The following is a 20,505-nucleotide window of genomic DNA, read 5'->3' as shown; positions in this document are numbered from 1 at the left end:
GACTTTGTGTTCTGGGGTCTAGGAGTGATGGGGACTGGCAGTGGACAGTGTGGCCAAGGGATGTGAGGCAGCAGCAGTGCCAGGTGGGATGTGAGGGTTTCACGGGGTGGTCTTCAGGCAGCAGGGACATGTCTACTGCTCCATCCTCCCAGAGCTTGGAGAGAAAATGCTGAGAAACATCACACAAGTCACATACAAGGCTCATGCTACCTCATCCCTTCTTGGTCTTCATAACTGCAGCTGAGGAGCATGTGGTGCAGCCTGAGAAGGAGCCAGAGACCCTCCTATGTCCCAGCTGTGCCCCAGCTGTGCCTCACTGGCCTTTGGGGTTGCTGAAACTGGGCTGTACATTACCCTGGGCCTATACAATGGTCAAGACTCAACAGGATAAAAGGATTTTTCAGCTGCAGTTCACTAGTAGGAATGGATGGGGTTTAGCTAACTGGCCTAGGGAACACAGTGGGTGAGAGGGAGTGCAGTGCATGGAGGAGCAGGGAGACAGCTAGGACAAAATTTGGAGTCCTGCAATCTGAATTTTAAAGAAAATAGGAAAATAAATGCTTCTCTGTCTTTCTGAAAACCACCTCTCCATCACCTAACACCAGGGCACATGCCAGTCATTTCTTGCATGCCTGAGGAGGCCCCTGCCAACCTGGCAGCAGCTCCTGGTGCCTGCAGTTACTGTGCTTCCTTGGACAAGCACCCAAAACTCTCCCAGTATTGGCCCTTCTGGACAGCCTGGGGCTGGTTCTTGGACCCTGTCCCAATGGTAAACCTTCCTTTCTCCTTCCCTTCCCCATGGAAGGGCTCAGCAGGGTGGTCTGCCCCAAATGTGCCTGTGCCAGGCTCCCTTTTACCCTCTCCCTGTGCTCCAGGTGGAGGATGGCTGCAGTGCCACCTTGCCATGGCACAGCCAGGGAACCAGGGCTGCTCCACATGGCTCTGTGTGGCTGCAGGGGCAGGGCTGGGGATGCAGGGCTGGGCACTGCCAGGGTCACTGGGGACAAGGGTGGGGATGTTCAGGTACTCCTGTCAAGGGTGTGCTCCAGCTTGCCACCAGCACTGTGGTTTGAAGGGCTCCCATGCCACATCCCACAGCCGAGGGTCTTGCCTGGCTCCCAGAGCCCAGCTTGCTCTGCCCTCCTCACCTCGCTTCCCGGGAGACCAGCTCAGCAGAAATTAATTTTGCCTTGAGTCCAGCCAGGTCTTTTTTCTATTTCAGTCTTGTTCGAACTGCCCAAAAGCACCAGGCAGCTGGATTGCCAGGAACACCAAAGGAAGCACCTGGAGCACCACAGGAAAGCCCTCCTCCACTATCACCCCCTTCCTTCTGCTGACACCAGGACCTTGCTGCACAGACCAGAGACCAAACCAGTGTGTGGTTCCTATGGGACAGCAGTACCTAACCCATGTTTTTTACACAGTGAAGAGCCCCCCAGTCCCTCGGGAAGGCCCCAGTGCCACGTGGCCCAGCCTTGCTGTCTGCCCCATCGGTTCAGCCAGGGACAGTCATGTCTTTGGGAAGGGGCTGTCACCCTTCAGAGCACGTGGGCTGGCAGGGCTGTGCTGGATAGTGCTTTTCTCTTGGGGTCTGTAGCTGGTGAAGAGGGTTAAGGCATGAATTCTTCCTTGATCGTCAGTGGAGATGAGGAGACGAGGTTGGGGGCATTGCTGCTGCAGAGGCCCCCGATGGGGCCCAGGGTGCTGACAGCCGGTGGGGTCGGCGTGGTGGTGCTGGTGGGCTGGCTCTGCTGCTGCAGCTTCTTCTTGTTCACCTTCCTCTCCTTCGCCCTCCGATTCTGAAACCAGATTTTCACCTGCAGAAAGGAAAAGAATGAAGAATGAAGAGATGAGGATGGACATCAGGCAAGGATGACAACCTCCAGTCCCCATGGGGCAGGGAGGGCATCCCAAAGCTTGGAAAGGAAGGGATGTCTGTGCAGCAAGGTGGGGCCTCCTCTAACTGCTTGGGCTAAAGCCCTGGCCCTTCCCCATCCCCATGTCCAGCTGGCCAGGTTTCCCTGGACTCTGTAGCACTGACCTGCCGCTCGGTCAGCCCCAGGGCCGCAGCCAGCTCGGCCTTGCGGCGGATGGTGATGTAGCGGCTGTAGTGGAACTCCTTCTCCAGCTCCAGGCGCTGGTGGTCCGTGTACACCACCCGGTACTTGTCTTTTGTCCTGGTCTTGCCTGGCAGAGAGAGCAGAGTGCGGTGTGAGCCAGCAGGGGAAGAAGGGGAGCAGTGGAATGAAAGGAGCATTCCCGAGGGCACGGAGGAGACACACAACCTGTGGAGAGCTCAGGAGAAACATGGCAATGCCCTGGGGACCAGTGGGAGAGTCAGGAGGTTCCTACTGGCTTTAACATCCTTCCTGTTTCACACCAGAGTGTTGCTTCTTGTTGGGAAGTACCTGGGCTTTGGTGGAATTGCTTGGAGGAAAGAGCAGGAGGGATTCAGAGGCGCCCCAGAGGATGGACCATAAATCCCCTATGTCATGACACATGGTCCCTCGAGGAGCAGAGCTGCAGGTCCTGTGGTGGGCTGAGGACAGGCAGCCTGGCAGGGCTAAGGAATGCCCAGCTCTTCTTCCAGGAAGCCCCAAACCAAGGTGCCATCACTTGAATGTGCATGGATCAGAAGAGGGGAAGGACAGAAAACCCTGCAAGCACCACATTTCTCTGCTACACAGTGGGTTACTCTCCTTCTCCCTGCACTGAGCTAAGACAGAGGACAGTGCTTTAGGTGCAGTCTTTAAAGATGTACTGGAGAGAGCCCACATGATGCCTAAGCACCCCTAGGACCTGGCTCCATGGGCCAGGGGTGTTTGGCCAAAGCCAGCCTGAATCTCTCCTTGGTCCCCCAGGTATGGACAGAGCCTGGGGCCATCAGGATCCACAGGTCTGTGCACACAGATGCACATCCCATGGGTCTGCAAACAGCACCTGCTGCTTTCTAGCAGAAGCACACAGTCAGAGGTAGCCCAGCTGTCTCTTCCTAAGTTCCTTTGTTATTCCACAGGCACACAGGGTAAGCTGTGGAACTCTGAGGGAGGACACCCATGCCTGGCAGTTTGCTGACAAGTTCCTGGTGTTTTCCTCTGCAGAAGAGTCCATAGGCAGGGAATAAACACAGCTGTGAATATTTGCTTCTCCACCCAAAATGACAAAATCCTTTTCCAGGGAATCGAGAGGGATGATGCCTGGCCATTTGTTTGCCTGGCAGATGTGTTTGCCCATCTTCTTCTGAATTTCTGATGCTGACAGCAGTGCTGCTGTGGGAAGGAGGGGGAGCAAGCTCAGAACAGCTCCATGGATTTCCCTGGGGCTGCCCTGGGTGTATCAGCATGGACAAGATACTGCTCACCACTGCTGCAGATGTGCAGAAAGGGATTCCTAGTGACCCAGCAACCCACATAACTGTGCCTGCAGCCTGGTTCTGCCAGGAAATGGGATCTTTGTGTGCCTGCCATCCTGATCATCTGTTCTCCCTAATGAGTCTTTTGCACATCCACCCATTTAGGCCAAATCAGTTGGACACTGGGCAGGCTCTTATATTCTGATACCATCTGAATGGAAGCAGGAGTTTAGGTAGCACAGAGGAAAACTGGGCTCTAGACACCCGAATAAGACATCAGAGAACATCCACAGAGCAAAACCCCAGTCTCCAGGCTGCAAATCTGTTTGTCAACCAGCTCAGTTTTATTTTTGACAGTGTCTCTCTCCAGCTCTCCCATTACAAGGAGATGAAGACATTCCTAAGCCACTCATTATGCTGAAACCTAAATGTAAAAGAGTTCAAGACAGGATGACCCATGGCCACAGAGCACTGCAGTTCGAGTTAGCACCCACCTCCCATGACACTGTCTGTGTCCTCCTGCATTGCTCCTGGTGGTGCTGGCACAGGCTCAGCACAGCATGAGCAGGGTGATGGCTGAGGGTCCCAGCACAGTCCCCAGGAAGCACTGATGCTCTCCAGTGATCCAGGGAAGAGGGAAGGAGCCCAGCAAGGCTGCAACATGACCAGGAATAGAACCAGATTTCCAGCACCAGGGCAGGACTTCAGCCACTAACTCATATTTGAGGGATGTGATGGATTCAGCAAATGCTTCAGAGTGGGGAGCCCAGCTCATCCCAGGGCTGGTCAGAAGCAAACACCTAATCCCTCCTCACCACCATCAGGTCGAACCTGTGCATACCACACAGGGTGACTGTGGGTTAAAAAAGGCTAAAAAAGGTTAATTTGATTGAGCAAGGTGTTTGTGGAGTGTCTGCAGAGACAGGGCTGAAATGCAGATATTCCATGTGCAAGGGGTGATGGCAGCTTTGCCAGGCACTTGTCTCCTGCCTGGCACACATCAGCTGTGACAGCTCCAAACAAAACTGCCCACAGGAGCCCTGCAGGGCTGGAGTGATGCCAGGGGCACCCAGCCCACGGAGGATCCCACCCTGCCCTCGCCCTCCCAAGGGCTCCTGTCCATCCTGGGGGTCGCTGCTGCCTCTCACCGGGGTCACCAGCATCAAAAGAAATTCTGCAGCCCTGCCCAGGAGAGACCTGTGCTGAATCTGCAAACACAGCAATTCCCAAGAAGTTACAGAATAAACCAGATGCTCTGGTGGAGATTTATGTGAGGTTTAGCAGCTCTGTGAGAAACTGGGCTCCCTCTGGCTGCTCCAGGCTCAGGGGCTCCTGCAAGATTTTTCTGTCTCATAGATTTATCTTTTTTTTTTTTTTTTTAATTGAAAGCAAAAGCCTCTCTAAAGAGATAATAACTTTAAAATGGTCTGACTTGCAATGTTTTTATTTGAATACCACTGTTTGGAAAAAGGAACACCTGGAAAGTGAAGGAGTTGACAGATAGAGTAAAAAAAAAAATAAAGACTAAAGAAATAAGGCGGTTTGTGAATATCACATATGCCATGAATTTCAGTAGGAATTATTATTTCCTGCTGCAGCTGTAAATAGATCCATCACAGCCTGTTCTTTGTTATTCCTTCTTCATCCTTCATCCTGGATGGAGGCTGGGCTCTGCCTCAGCGCTGGCAGAGCCATCACGGGGTGAGCTGGGCACCAGGCTCAATATCAGTATCAATATCATCACTTGCTGCTCAATATCAGGTAGAAAAACCTCAAAACAGGGGGCTGACAACCAAGGCAGAGATGGAAAGTTATTCACCTCCACTAATTGCTGTTTTCGGATGTTTGCTGAATTCAGGGATGTACTGTGGGTGATTCACAAGGAAAAGAAAAGGATTTGCAAGAAATACTATTGACAATGAATAATTCAACTACCTTGAATATGAATGCTGGCTTACACTTAACTCTCTCCTGGAGACTTTTTATGGCTCTGTGAAAAGAAAGAGGAAATTCGGGACCAGCCAGTGCGGTTCCTTATGGGGAGCCCTCGTGCCTGTGGCCAAACAGAGGGATGGAACTGCTCCTGCACTTCCAGCCAAGCCTGGCAAAGCTGAAACAGGCTGTCCCATGGCTGGGATAACCTGGAGCTGGGGCTGCTGTCCCTGGAGGGAGCATGGATGGGGTGCAGAGGGGGTGCCAGTGATGTCTCTTAGCACAGTTGTTAGCCCCTTCCAACCCTGCTATGCATTTACAGCCTCTTGTCCCTGAAAGACCAGGCAAAGGAACTGCTGGAACAGGCAAACGGAGCCACCCGTGGGGCCAGTGGGAATGGTTTGGGCTTTGGGATCAAGGCAGGGCCAATGACAGCGTGGGGAGAGGGTATCGTTACCACTGTTAATGTGTAACCCTAATAGCACTCACCTGAGCCGTGATTAGATAAGGGAATAGCTTTAATGTGCTGTGCAAACCCCAGGGGACACGCTCCCGAGCACACACAGGGGGAAGGAGCCCTGACCCAGCCTGCATTCCCTGCTCACAGCAGCCCCAAGACAGGGGTCCAGAGCTCCTGCTGGGCTGGATCAGGAGCCTGGCAGGGTAAGGGAGAATCAAAGTGGATCCTGTGCCCACCAGCCCGAGCTCTCTCCCCTCATAGCCACAGTGGAGGCTGCTGGGAAGGGAATATTTCACCATCTCCAGTCCTGGCCTGCCCAAAGGATGGCTTTGAGTAAAAAGCTGTGCCTCAAAAACACTAGCAGACTGAGAATATGGGCACTGTGAGACTGGTGCTGAGCAGCTCTAAGAACAGCTGGGAAGGGGCTGGCTCAAACCAGGGAGGAACGAGACTGTGGGGTGGCAGTGGCACCCTGCTTGGAGGTGGAGCAAAAGCTGGCATGTTGTGAGGGGATCAGCCCAGCTCCAAGGGGAGGATCCCCATCTGTGGGACACATTTCTCCCAGCCACAGCAGGAGCAGCACAGCTGCCAGCAGCCAAGAGCATAAACTGCAGCACTTTTAGAAAAGTCTCTATTTCACAGGTCAAAGCAGCTCAAAATGACCACAGCCACAAACTCTGGCTCTGTGGGAAGCTGCTGTGCAGCCCTCAGGGCTCTGGTCAGCCGGGCTATGGCAGCCCCAGCCCACTGGTGGAGCCACTGAGGTGAGAACCCACGGTAGTGACAGCTGTGGCACCCCGCAGCAGAGGTCCCCAAGGCCTGGGGACACACTGGGTATTGCTTTACAGAGGAGGTGCTGGCAGGGGGGACGGAGGCATTGCTGCCAGGCTGCCTCAGCAGCTCTCATGCCTTGCTCTGTGCTGGCTCCTTGTGCTCCCAGAGCCATCCTGCCTGATCCCATCTTCCTGGCCGTGCTCTGGCCCCAACTGGCTCCATCTGTACAGCCTTGTCTGCCCATCTGTCTGCACTGGGGGCCTGCTCCCACACTATCTGATGGCATTGCAATATTATAATGCTGAAAAGCATCAGGTGTAAAAGTCCTGTCACCACGGAGCAGCTGGGAAAGGACTGCTCCATACCAGAGGTAAAGCGCAGCAAACAGGACACAAGGCTGTCCCTTCCATGTGGGTGCTTCCTCTCCATGATAAAGCTGCTCCATTCTGAATGAGCAGCATCTACCTGCAAAGAGATAAAAACCTCCCATCCCAGGGGAATCAGTGCTCTGTCAGGATCTGACATTTCTACCCAAGGAAAGGATCAAGGAAAACTTCCCTCAGCCCTGACAGAGATTAGTCAATGCAACAGCTGGAGAAACTGAGGCACACAGTCCCAGGGTCAGAGCCATAGGATTCCCTGGACAGCTTAATCCCCAGTCCTTCTGCAGCTCCATGGGGAAAAATCCCTCTCACAACCCCACAAAACTGAGGACAGCCAGCAGAGAAATGCCCCATGACAGAGACCCCAGGCCCAGGAAAGGGCTGAGGTTGGTTCCTAAAGCTCAGAAGCCTCCAGGCTGGCTGGAGCCACCCTCATCTGGCAGCCAGATGTGCTCCAGCTGCCTGTGTGCAGAGGGGTCGATGCTCCCTCTGCCGAGCAGCGTTGATGGGAGCCGCGCTGCTCAGAGGCTGGGGACAGACAGCCCAGCTCATTCCACCATCCCTAAACCCACAGAAATGGGAACCCAAAGCCTGCACTGGTGGTGCAGGGCTGGTGGCAAGGGCTGAGCCTCTGATGCCCTCCCTGTTCACCCCCTCCCCACACTCATTTTTCCCCCTTCTTTCCCCTCCAGCTCCAGCAGCCACTCCAAAACACCCACGCTCCTCTGTGGCCTGGGAGGGGGGATAAACCCGAGCCCCTCACATTCCCCGAGTGCTGGGAACCAGCAGCTCACGGTTTTCACAAGCCTTCCCCTCGCCTTGCATACTTCAACATCCTCAGCTATTTTTCCTGTGCCGCAGGAAGCAGAGGAATGATGGATGGGACGACCAACATGTGGCTTGTTTCATCCCAGCCAGTGAGAAACGACCCCCTCTGTAGGGCAATCCCCCCCGAGATCCCTGCCTGACATCGCTCCTCTGCCAGAATGCATTGCATTTAGACAACTGCTGGGTGTCAAAAACTGGGTGAGAGGAACCACACATCTTCTCTGTACATATTTAATGTCTCAGTGCTGAGGAGGGAGGGAATGCTGGATGAATCCTCACTGAACGGACTCTGCCAAAGCTCCCCCATCTCTACTCTGGGTTAGAAAAATGGGCATTTGAGACATCAGGGTTGAGGTAGGACTCATCTTGGAGTCTGAGGGCCCCTCCAAGGAGCCCAGCAATGCTCCTACACCCAGAGTAGCTCTCTCCATGGCAGTTCACCTCGCACAACCTGAACACTTCTTCCTGGTGCCAAAGCTTCAGAGCAAACTGCAATTCTCCTATGTGCACCAGGTAGCAATGAAACCTGGTTCAGCTTGGTATGGTGAGCACTGGAAGCATTTCACATGCCAAACTGCACCGCTTGACCCAATGGCTTTCTGCTCTCCTGCTCCCTGAGGATCAAGCTCTGTGCTCCCTAAAAAGCTTTGCTCCAAGTGTGAGTGTGTGCCTGGGGAATGCATGTCTGGGGCTGTAGCAGAGTTCGAGGCAGAGCTTGATGCACGGCACAGTCAGGCTGGGCAGCCCTGCTGCCAGGAAAGAGCAGAAACACCTGGTGAAAGAGCTGGATTTGGAGAGTGCAAACCGGTGCACGGGAGCACAGGCTGGCCCTGGCTGGGTTTTGCACAGCCAGCACAGTGGGACAGGGACAGAGCTGCACCCACATCCACACCCACTGGTGAGGACACCCCTCCTGCAGGCCCCATCCTCCTCCCAGGAGGTGCAGACCCCAAGGGGATGAAGAGCAGATGCCTGGTGTTTGCAGTGAGCTGGTGATTCCCCACCACACCCCCACATTCCTGGACATGGACAACACAACCAGGAGCCCTTCATCCCCAGGGGCAGCAGCACGAAGCTGGGTGTTGGGGCAAGTCTTTCCCAGCCCTGCAGTGATTCGATCCTTTATTTTGGCAACTGGCTAATTCCTTCCGTTGTTGCCATGTTTTATGGGGCCGAGCTGAGTGCCAAGCTGGCTCCGGTGCTGGGGCAAAGAGCAGAGCAGCGCGGGAGGACGGGAGCGCCGGGTGACACACGGGCTGCTGGCACACGTGGGCTGGACACAGCCCCATGCAGAACCTCACCTCACCTCACTCCAGCCTGATCCAGCTCATCCCAACCTGCCTCCTGGCTGGTTGTGGCTCATCTGCAGTAGGAAGAGCAGGACAGCAAGGCACTGGGGGTCCCATATGGACAGCAGGGTTCCTCTCCCCCTTTGCAGCCCCATAGGATTTGGCCCATCCTTGCCATGGGGCAGGGTGGGGGAAGGATGCAGCCCCTTATCCAAGCAATCACAAAGCTAACAGGACTGGAGTGGGTGTCCTTGAAAGGTCCCCTGTAGGAAACATCTGTCATTGGCCAGGGGTTTAAAGTGTCCCTCTGCTAATCCCGGGGTATTAGCCAGCCAAGCCCATCACGTAGGTACTGCCAGTGCTCCAGGGAAGCCCTTTTTGTTCAAGGAAAGTCAATTCTAGGAAAGTTTGAGAGGCCTGTACCTTGGCCAGAAGGCTAAGCAGTCAACAAACCCCAGCTGGGGCCAGGAGCAGGTTGTGGGTTAATAATTCAAAGGGAGAAGACTGATGGGGCCTGACACACACCCTAAATGTCCCAGTGAAGGAAAGGGTCTCACAGGGAATGAGCACACCTAAAGAGGTTCCCCATGCAGGGACTGACCAGGGAAATGCACTGTCCTCCAGCCAGCACCATCATCCCAAAACATACCAAGCATGGCATGAATCCCAGCAATCCAGGGGAAACATTTCTGTCTCATTACTGGGATTTGAACTCTTTCCCCCAGTGTTCATGGGCCCCACTAGAAAAATAAACAGAGCTGGAAAACTGACTTAGAAATAATAAAACTGAGATGGAAAACTGCACACCCAGCAAATCACCACATGCTCAGAGCATCACTGCTTGCTCCCCATCACCCCAAAACCTGCGTGGGCACCACAAGCATTGGCACCACACGAAGCCCTGAGCACATTTGCCTCTGCAAGGGATGCTCCAATTGCACTTTCACTTGCAATATTTAGCACTGCAGCCCCTGCTCAATTAGTGACCTAAAAGCCAGACCCGAGGCAGTATCTGAGGATTTGCATGACTAACAAGCAGAGGGTGAATTTCAAAGTTCAGTCAGCTCCACTTCCAGCCACCTTCCTGAGCTTTTTATAAACCCTGGGTGCAATTCACAGGGAAGTTTGCAAATAATTGTGAATAAGGAGGAAGCATGCGGCTCTGACATGCTGCTAGTGAAGATTTTTATGAGCAGAAAAGGAGGTGACATTCGAGAGAGAAATGAGGCCTGGGGACATCTTCCAGCTCGGTTCCCTGTAACTCCTAATTCCTGGTGACTGGAGTTTAATGCCTTTGCTGCTGGGTTATCTCAGCTCAGCCAGGTGAAGCACACATGAATGTAGCAACAGGTACAGAAAATCACCCCCCCTGTACAGCCTGGCTCTGCAGTGAGTCACTGGGAGATTTCTCATTGATTTTTCTCAAGCTCTGGATCACATTTGCAGAAGTGCCCAACACACTCATATTCCCTGCACAAGATTTTATTTTGCTACCACACAGCTCTTCCCCAAAAGCTTTCAAACAATGAACAGAAGCTGTTCATACGAGCCAAGACAGAAAGGGAACATTAATTTACAACCCTCTGAAGTATTGATTTATAGCATTCACAATGAAACTGTTGATATTTATAGCAAAAAACTCCATGTATTCATTTCCTATTCCCACTGCAGTGAGATGAGGAGTTTATCAATCCAGACTGATCAAAGTCCAGTTCATTGATTTCAATAAAATGATTCATCTAAGAAATTCACTCTTATCTATGTCAAACCCATCTCTGCCCTACTCTCTTTCAAGCTTAATGAAGACTTTTATTTAAAGGGCAGCGCTGGAAAGCACCAACTGCATCCCACCATCTCCCAGCTCATGATCCCACCACGACCAAACCCTGCAGTTGCTTGGCAGCAGCAGCGTTGGGCTTGGACCCAGCAGAGGTGCAAGGACAGGTCCTTAATCTGTGGGTGACTTAGAAAAGGAGCTTACAGGCCATCCGTCCTAAGGAAAGCACCCCAAGAAAGAGCCTTTCACCCCTGCATGGCTGTGGGGCAGCTGGAGCAGCTCCCCTGTGTGTGAGAGGAACAAGGCTGGTTTATTTGTTCCTTTGTATGTATTTGATCTAAGAGATACAAACTAAGTAACTAATGATATTTTTCCAGAATTCAATCAACTCAATTGTTGTCTAACTCAATCAGAGGCACTTTCAACCTCCTGTTTTATCTTGGCCCCACTGCTGGGTGTAAACCCATGGCCTTGATCCAGGGGAGAGGTGTGCTGATGGCTTTCCTTCCCCATTCATTTTCCCTCCCACCTCTCTTCTCAGAAGAAACCAAGATGTTCAGACCTACAAAACCTGCAGAAGTGGCAGGGTCCCCACTGCAGGGGAGGGCTGCACATCACATTTCCCTTTCCAGCCTGGGCAGAGGGAAGCCCTCAGCCCTGGCACGCCTGTGAGTCTCCATCACTGCAAGTGGGGGGAAGCATTTTTCCTAAATAGTTACATTCAGTGCTTAAAATGGGACAGGAAATACCAGCCTGCCTCTCCCTCCTCTTTCCAGGCTGGGGCTGGGTTTTTTCCATTTATTGGGATGTTCTGCCTGCTCCACTGCACACTGGTCCCCATCCCTGCCACACAGATTCTGGGATTACGAGTAGGTATTTTCCATGCTGGAAGACCACAGGCACCTCTGCAGAAGACCCTTACATGACTTTTGGCCACTGGGAATAGTGCAGAGTCAAAAACAAGCCAAAAACTGGAGGCACTTTGCAAACAGGGAGCCCAGGCCCTGATTCCAGGGATCTGGGGCAGCAGTAACTCCAAGCAAACTCATCCCTGAGGGATGCCCATAGCCACTCCTGTAACGAGCTGGCCACAGCAGTGCTCTGAGGAGCTCATAGCCATCACAGGAGAGGGAGAGGAGTGGCAGGTTCAGGCAAGCCCCATGGGTCCTGCTGGGAAGGGTCCAGGCTGGGAAGATGAAAGGGTGAGGGTAGGTCAGGACAAAGGGCCCGCACCTCACCTCACTGCCAAAGGAGCCAGCCACCATCTCCATGACAAAGAGAAGTCCTTGTCAATTTGGGCTGGCCCCAAGCGGGACTTGCCCACCGCCTTTGAAGTGGGCAGCAGGGCGGGAGGGGGGCTGGGGTCACCCAGACGCTTCCCCCAGGTCAGGAGTTCAGCGGGGACAGGACCCTGGGGACAGCACGACCACTCCGTGCCCAGGCAGAGGAAATCACAGGAACCTGGGCCCCCTTTCCTGCAGAGCTGGGCACCCACTGGCCCGTGCACCTGCAGCACCCACAGCCACCCTCCACGTGGCACTGTCCCCAGAACACACACGGTGCCCCTCACACACACACCACACTGCCCTCACAGCACCCTGCACACACACCCTGAGCACGCTGTCACCTCCCCCAGACACAGCTGGTGGCACTGCCTGTACACACACACTGTTCATGGTGCCCTGCACACTCACACAGAGCCTGCAGCACCGCACTGAATCCACCCCATGCACACACAGCGCATGGATACACACACAGCTCCTTCCCTGCACACACACACAGCTTTGGGCACCTTGCACACCCACCATACACAGCCTCTCACACAGCCAGCTCACACTCTCATGTACAGCCAAAGCCCCACACTCTCACTCTTGCACTTTTGAGATCCCCCATCCAACACCCCCCAGGGTCCTGAGGGTTTCTGGCTCTGCCCATCCTACCCGCTGGCCACAGGCAATGGCACCGGTTGGGGAAAATGACTTTCCAGCCATGAAAACCCAGCTGCCAGTGAGGAAGGACAGCACCCTCCCTGCCATCCTCAGCCCCTGCCCCCTCAGAGCTCCCCTGCTCTTTGAGGACTGGGTGTCGTGCCCAGGGCAGGCCAAGCTTGCTGCCCCTCTGGCAGTCCCCGTGCAGGACCAGCCCTGCAGAGCTCCAGAGGGATCCTCTGCTCGGGCTGCAGGGCTGGGGGTTCCCTTACCGTTGTTGCTGGTGCTGGGAATGCTGCGCCTCATCCACTCATACGGGGTGCGTCTCTGGGCGTTAGGGGAGAGCGGGGGGACCGAGCTGCTGATGGGTGGAGGCAGGAGTCCAGAGCCCGGAGGCTGAATGGGATTAAAATCTGGGGGGCTGAATCCAAACTGGCCCGGGCTGGCGGTGGAAGGCGCCGCAGCGGTGCCATAGGAATGCCAGTCCTCCTTGGCAGGGGTGTAGGGCGAGCCCCAGGCAGCCGCGGGCTGCCCGTGGTGCAGGTCGTTGTTAATCCCCGGCACATGGTGGTAGCCGGCGAAGTCCGAGTACTGCGGCGGCCCCGGCACGTAGTTCTGGGGGTTGAGGTTGAGGCTGGGGTGCCGGACCGGGCTGGGATACATGTTGGTGTCCTTATCCACAAGATATCCCAGGTACATCTTCCCGGGCCGTCCCCGCGCTCATGCTGCGCCGCCGGGGTTCGCGGGGAGGCGGCGGCCGCCCCTCCTTCGGCAGCGCTCACCTGGGCGCCTTGGGGAGCCTGTCCCGGGGCCAGGCACCTCCCTGCCCACGGGCTTTTATTGGGCCCAACCTCTCGCAGCATTTGCATTGAAAGGCAGGTTTGCATTTCAAAGTGCAGAAACCCCAGCGGGTGAGGGGGACGAGCTCAAACTTCCCACTCTGGCTGCAAGGAGGATGAGGTAGGGGGTGACCCCAGGGAGCACCGAGGACCCCCCCAGCCCCTCTGTCACTACCCCACAACTGTGCCCATGCCACAGGATGTGGTCCCTCTGTAGCAGCTGGCTTTGGGGACATTAGGGTGCTGCAGGAGTCCCATGAGGATGCCCCAAGGGACCCCACCACCATCCCTACCCCAGGAACAGGGTGTCTTGGGATGAACCTCTGCATTGAAAGCTGGCTGCATGCAGGGGACAAGCTGGCTTGTGTGTGTGTGTGTCACCTGCCCTGTGCCCACATTGGGGGACACCAAGTTCTTGCTCTGAATGGTGTTTTCCTGTATCCAGTGGCAGCATCTGCCTCTTTGGAAAAGAGGGGCTGGTGGAGGCTCTGGGTCTGCATTTTCTTCATCCCAGGGCAAATCCACCCCTCCAATCCTGACAGCAAAGCTCAGCCCAGCCTCAGGGAGCAGGACAGATGGGCAGACTCCATGTGCAGGGAGAATGGACACCATGGACACTGCTGGGAGTACCTGGGCTGACACATCTCCAAGAGGCTGCAAGAGGAGCTGCTCGCCTGTTTTCTCTCCTAAGAAAGCAAAACCATCCCCATATGTTGGTGGTAGGGAAAATCAAGCAGAAAGGGGACACCTGTGAAGCCCTGTCTGCCTGCAAGGTGGGAGGTGCCAGTCACAAACACCCGAGCAGGGATCACCCACTCGTCACCTGTCAGGCCAGACAAACCTGCACTCCAGAGGGACAGGCTGACACTGCCCAGAAACCCCCACCAGTGGCAGCCACGATCCTCGGCCCCAGTGATGTCCCCTCCCTGCCAGTGTCACACTCCAGCTGCACTGGCCACCACTGCAGCCACAGCTGTAATTTGCAGGCTGACTTTTTCTCCTCAACCAGAAGGAGAGCCCAGAGAGGCTCCAGGAGGGTGTTTTGCCACTTCCTCAAGGCTGCCTTTGTCCTTTTCTCTGCACCAGCCCCCTCTCCGCTACAAATGTGAGTAGGGCAAGGACAATCCTCACCCTCCTGGGACCAAAACAGCCTGGAATTTGACAATAGGAAACAGGAAAAAAAGAAATTAAAAAAAAAAAAAAGAAAAAAAAAGTTAGATTAAGGATGACATTGAGAGAATAAAACCTCTGGAGCTCTGGACCCTTAGTGGTCTATGTCAGTCCCAAGAACCTCATCCCATTGGTCTAGCCCCAATTCTACCTGAAACTGGGTGCACATATTCCCCTGTGCTACATCCACTTCCTGCAAGGATGGGTGCCAGGATGAGATGGAGGGGAGATGGGTAGGAGGTGAGGGGTCTGGTTTATGAGGACAGAGATGGGTAAACCAATTTCCCAGCAATGGGAAATCACCCCCAGAGCTGGCATCACTTGCGTTCTGCCTCCTCAAACCTGGCATGGCTGGAGGCACCAGGAGAGGTGAGCACTTTGCACCATCCCCCCTGGCCCCCAGGGTCCCCAGCCCCTTGCTCAGCCTTGTCTCAGGTCCCTCCCTCATGACAAAGGTGACTGTCATGACTGTCCCACCCCGTGATGATCTCAGCTCAGCACTCAGCTCAGATTACTTGATGTGCCATGTAACCCCATCTATCCTGGATTTCCCAAGATCTCTTTACATGGCTCTGTGTAAATTAGAGAGTCAAGGCCACCCTACTCCTCCTCTTCTTCCCATCAGCAAAGATGCTCAGGAAGCGGGGGAAAAAAAAAAAAAAAAAAAAAAAAAAAAAAAAAAAAAAAAAAATAAAATAAAGTTGCCCCTGAGCAGATGGTGGGAGGTACAGAGAAGCACAAGTGGCTGCTGGGTCCCATCCCAGGGGTGGCTGTGTTTTAGAAACTGGGGTTATTCCTGCCACTGGATGTTTCTGACAGGCAGTGACAGGGAGCCCAGGCCCCCCATGCCTTTTCCCCGTCTGTGGAGCCAATGCCAAGGGCTCAGGCAGCTGCTGGGGACTGGGGGCTCAGGGATCTGGGGCAGCAGCCAACACCTGCATCCTCCCCAGGGGAGCAGGTGACAGGCTGGGCAGGGCACGGCATGGCCAGGTGCCCACTGACAGCTGAGCATGATCTCCCTCAGTGTGGGCGAAGGGGAGGACAATTGGGCCATAAAGATCCACCAACAACTTCCCTCTTCTTCCTTTCTTTGACCCATTTCCTGCTGGTGGTGAAGTTGATGCTGGGGAGGAGCCAGATGAGGAGCCCTTCATGGGCTCCCCAAGGAGCATCTCAGCTGCTCAGCTGGGCTGAAGGGTGCTGAGGGGACCCTCGGTGCCTCAGGATGCCACCTGCACTGGGGTCGCATGGGTGAGCAGATGAGGAACTGACAGAGCCCTGGGGGTCCCCAGCTGGGTGAGAGCAGGTGGCAGTACCCCCTCCATCCATGCTAGAGACCCCCAGAAATGCAACCTGGGGACCACCCCTCGTACTCCAGACCTGGTACTCCTGGCAGAAACCAGGCAGGTGAAGCAGAGAGGGAGAGCAGTCAGGGCTCCTGGATGCTCCCTGGGGCTCGGTGCTGCTATCCGTGATCCAGTGATGCCATCTCCTGGAAGGAGGAGGGCTGGGAGGCCCCTGGGGCCAGGCTGCACGCAGCTATCCCAAATGGAGCAGGGACACCATCCCATCAGCTCCTCCTCCCATGGAGGAGGCACTCAGTATGGGAAACCAAGTCCTGCCGTGTCCCCCAGCTTGCTCTGGACACCACCATGGTTTCTGCAGGAGCGGGAGATGCCCACAGAGAGCCAAGCAGATGTCTCCCCTTGTTCTCCTTTTCCCCCACAGCCTTCTGCCCCACCACCTCCCCTCTCCCTCCAGCTCCTCTTGCTCTCAAAGGCAAGTCTGTGGTTTCAGACCAGCATATCCCAGAGCTGCACAGCCCCAGTCACATCCCAGTCCAGCCAGGACCTTTCAGCCATTCCCTAGCTTCTGAATGCCCCAGGAGTGACCCCTCTTCTCTGGCAATGGAGACATCAGTGCAACCCTCTTGCAGAGGACAACCCCCTGCCTCATCTCCCTCAGCCCCCTTGCAGACTTGTGTGTGGCCTTTGGTTCTCCCCAGGTGCCTGACAACCCCTGTGCTGTCACTTGTGTCCCCATGCTGAGGAGGGTCTGCAGAGCTGCTCCTCAGAGACCAGGAGAGCCTGAGTGGATGTGCCACCAGAGCTGCCACACAGCTCCCCTCTCCCCATCCAGGGCTCAGTGACCCCTTTGGGATCTGGATCAGCTTTCTTGGCAAATGCAAATGCCACAAATTGACAATTCTCAAGAGGGCGCTGGGGACAGGGACACACGCTGGCAGCCCTCATTGCTCCCCAGCTCTTGTGGGCCCTGCTGTCAGTGGGTTGGGGGTGTGATTCCCCCTGCTCTGGTGAGGATCATCCTGGTTTCACTCCTGGGCTGTGTTTCGGGCACGGGGCGAGCAGAGGGTTAACGATTCCCACATTAAGTGGCTGCAGATGTGTGGGAAAGTCTGGGGCGGGCGGACGGCACCGTTATTAGTATTCACCCAGGAGCTGTGGCTGCCTCCCGGGGCTCTGCCGAGCACATTTAATACCAAGGTTCGTGCTGGGGGTGAGGAAGAGTGCGTGGGACGGGGTCGGAAAGGCCCCGAGGAGGGGAAAGGCAGCGGGATAACATCGTTCTCTGGCTGCTGCCTCCTCCAAGTGCCCCAGCCCAGGGGATGGATGGAGGGGACGGGCCAGCACCATAAGGACACAGCACCATACGTGTTACAGCCCAGCATTACCTCCTGCTGGCAGCCTGCGATGTCCATGGGTTTCCAGTGCTGCAGGAGTGTTCCCAGTGCTGGGGAATGCTGCAGAATACTCCCCAGGATGCTCCCCATCATGTTCTGCTTGGCCATACACTCACTTTGGAAGAAACCCAGCACTTTCTGCCTCCCCTTCCTCCCTGGGCACTGGTGTCACCCACCCAGTCCAAGCAGGACCACAGAGGGGGCACAGGCTCCTCTGGACACCAGGGCAGAGCTTTAGAGACTGAGGAGGAAGCCTCAGTGCAGCTCCCTGCAGGGCCCAGGAGCTGGATCCAGCCAGGAGCATGTGCTGGCAGCTGCCACAGCAGATGTGCTGCCCAGATGTGCTGCTGTGCTCCCTGGCACCCGCCACTCCTCTCTTGTGGTCTGCGGCTTGACACCACTTCAGAGCAATGCTGAAATTCCTGGGCTGACTTGGAATTGATAGAGGCTCTGAAAAGATGAAGCTGGAGCAAATCTGGCTCTCATCAAACCCTCAGAGCAGTGGGGTAGGCCAACATCTGCTGCTTCTTTCATACCTGCCTGTCACCTGCAGCTCATGGTGCCTGTTGCTGGCTCCAGCATGGCTGTTTCCACCATTGTCTTGGGTACCTGGCTCTGGTCTCTCTCCTCTATGCCAGGCTTGGGATATGGGCTTTTCTCTGTGGTCCCAGCTCTGCCTGGGATGGGGCAGGAGTTTGGAGAGCAGCTTTGATCCACGTCATGCCAGAGCAGACCAAATACCCTGGAATGTCCTGTCTCAGTGGCTGTTTTCTCTACCAGAGATGCTACACTACCTGACCCCAAGCCCCCATTAGCACTTAATGATGCTTTTTGAGGCTGGAAATCTCAGCTGAGAGGGGTCTGGCATCCCACACTGCAGCTGTCCCAGCCCCAGGGGGACCACTGGGTCCTGCAGCACCATGAAGCACCAAAAATAGAGGTGAGCAGTGAAAGGCTGATGAGGCCAAAGCAGCAGAGCTGCTGCCCTCCACCCACACACTTGCACAGGCGAGTTCCTCCGGCTTTGGTGCTTCCTCTGAGTTGGCCTTTCCCAGGAGCTGCCGTAACCCCAACGTGCTGTTCCTAAACAAAGTGTGCGGCTGTGGATGCTCCCTGGGGATGTACAGAGCGGGCTGACGTGTGCTTGCCGGGATGCTTTGGCCTCCCCAGGGCTCTCTCAGCATCCCCAAACAATGAATCCTGGCCTTTGCAGACTGGGAGGTTTTGTTTGCCAGATTCTTCCTGGTCCCAGGCTGGAGTGGGTATTGGGACCATCTGTTGCAAAGGACAGAGGGGGAAATATGTCCCACTTCAGGCTCAGGATGCTCTGCTCTCAAGCATGATCTGTGTCAGCTTTTTCACCCCCTGCTCATCCCAGGTAGCCCATCCCCAATGGAAGGGGCCCAGCCAGACTGCACCAGTGGGTTTCTCCCTCTCCCGCTCTGCCTGGAGCAGTCACGTCCTTGGAGCGGGGACACTGCCAGGAAATAGCTCTGCTGAGCAACTCCCAGCAGCCCTTAGGTCCCCACACATGGACCCACCAGACACATCATTTTGTCCCTTGGGACAAGCCCTGGGAAGAGCCATATGCACAGCATGTCCCCTCTGCCCCCTGCCCCCACACGAGCTGCTCTCACGCTCGCTGGCTCCACTTGTGCACAGCAGCCTGGCTCGGGCCAGGGGGGTGACAGGGCCCCTGACACAGGGCCACCACCAGGTCTGCAGCTGGGGGAACCCATCCAAGCCAGGGCTGCAGCCCTCCTGCAGCTGTCCTGCTGCTGGCACACCAGCCCCATGCAATGCGTGGCACACAGTGATAACCTGGGTGCTGCAGCCTGGCTCTCCTCACCCTCCACAGCTGCACAGAACAAACACCTCCCCTTTGGTTTTCCATAGAGACAAAGAAAACATGGAGATAATGTGAGATAAGCAGCAAATCTCTTGGGCTGGTCCAGCCAGGGAATCATTCCCTGTGGCCGTTGTGCAGGTATTTACTAGCTTGGCAGGAGGGGGTGAGTCTGCCTTGCAAAAAAGGCAGAAGCACAGATTTCAGCAGTGTTGTCATTATGGGGAGAGCTTTTTAATTTTTAGAAAGGAAAATTAAAGAAAGATGGACAGGTATATTTTCAGGATAGCCAGTGCAGTTTTGCACTATTTCTTGTTTGGATCAGAGAGAAACACAGAATGGTTAAGGTTAAAAAAGACCTTTAAGATCATTGAGTCCAACCCAGCACTGCCATCTTCGCCACTAAACCATGTTCCCAGTGCCACATCCAGACATTTTTGAACAGTTGCAGGGATGGTGATCCCACCACTTCCCTATGCAGCCTGTTCCAATGCCAGACCACCCTTTAGCATCCCCAAGATGAAAATGATGGCAAGAACTGATGGGTCAAAAAGCAGTTTTCATCCAAGACTGACTTGTCCCTTGTTACAGTGCTAAAACAAATTGAAAAAAAATCCTCTCTGGACACATGATAATGTTCTGCCTACTGAAAGTTTCTCAGAAACTTGATTTGAACTCGTTAAGATGCTGGGAGGATTTAAAGCTGGTTCCTCACCTGGCTTCCCTCCCCCCAGGACAGTAGGGGTGTAGGACATTTGAGATGATGGCACGGCTGAGGTGATCCCTCCTGCCACCTCTCCAGCTCTGTGCCCAACAGCCCCAAATCCCAGTTAAACCCACCCTCTGCTGCAGCATCCCAGCTGCAGAAGACCTTTTATCCCTCTTTCCAAAACAGAAGAGTTGCAAGGGTGCGTTGGTGGTCCCCAAGGGGCAGTGGCCACTCGGGGTCAGGGGCCAGGAGCTGCAGGGCCAGCCCAGCTCAGGGAGGCATCTGGGGGGAGCACACGCAGTCAGTTCAGTGCAGGCCTTCTTTAATAAAAACATGAGTCAGCTGCTGGCGTGGGCAGTGGATTTTCTAAACATCCCCTCATATCCTGGGAAAAAAAGAGAAAGAAAATAAAAGAAAAAGAAAACAGGGAAAAAGGCCAGAATTGAAAGCAGACACAGGGAGAGAGCAGCTCCTTCCCTCCGGTTTAAGGAGGCGATAGTCGGGCTGCTCCGGGCTC

At 55.0% G+C, this 20,505-nt stretch overlaps 1 protein-coding gene across 1 annotated transcript; it reads right to left on the bottom strand.

Moving 5' to 3' along the window:
* Positions 1-1,560: 1,560 nt before the first annotated feature.
* CDX1 (caudal type homeobox 1) lies at positions 1,561-13,538 on the bottom strand. The gene is made up of 3 exons (XM_041482114.1): positions 12,996-13,538; positions 2,042-2,187; positions 1,561-1,817 (listed from the first exon to the last, which is right to left on the bottom strand). The coding sequence occupies exons 1-3, from the start codon at positions 13,420-13,422 to the stop codon at positions 1,611-1,613; spliced, it is 780 nt and encodes a 259-aa protein (XP_041338048.1). The 5' UTR covers positions 13,423-13,538; the 3' UTR covers positions 1,561-1,610.
* Between the last annotated feature and the right edge of the window lie 6,967 nt (positions 13,539-20,505).

The sequence above is a fragment of the Pyrgilauda ruficollis genome, unplaced genomic scaffold, assembly GCF_017590135.1.
Source record: "Pyrgilauda ruficollis isolate IOZ18807 unplaced genomic scaffold, ASM1759013v1 scaffold57, whole genome shotgun sequence".
NCBI classification, from domain to species: Eukaryota; Metazoa; Chordata; class Aves; order Passeriformes; family Passeridae; genus Pyrgilauda; species Pyrgilauda ruficollis.
The sequence above is the reverse complement of the archived record's forward strand: the minus strand, read 5'-3'. Positions and strand labels throughout refer to the sequence as shown.

What these genes read in the sequence shown, in the direction of transcription:
- CDX1 (XM_041482114.1), bottom strand. Translation starts at nt 13,422, where the DNA reads ATGTACCTGGGATATCTTGTGGATAAGGACACCAACATGTATCCCAGC. An exon ending in TCCCAGCACCAGCAACAACG is followed by an intron (nt 2,188 to 12,995) that starts GTAAGGGAACCC and finishes TCTCTCTGCCAG; the next exon opens with GCAAGACCAGGACAAAAGAC. An exon ending in TGGGGCTGACCGAGCGGCAG is followed by an intron (nt 1,818 to 2,041) that starts GTCAGTGCTACA and finishes TCCTTTCTGCAG; the next exon opens with GTGAAAATCTGGTTTCAGAA.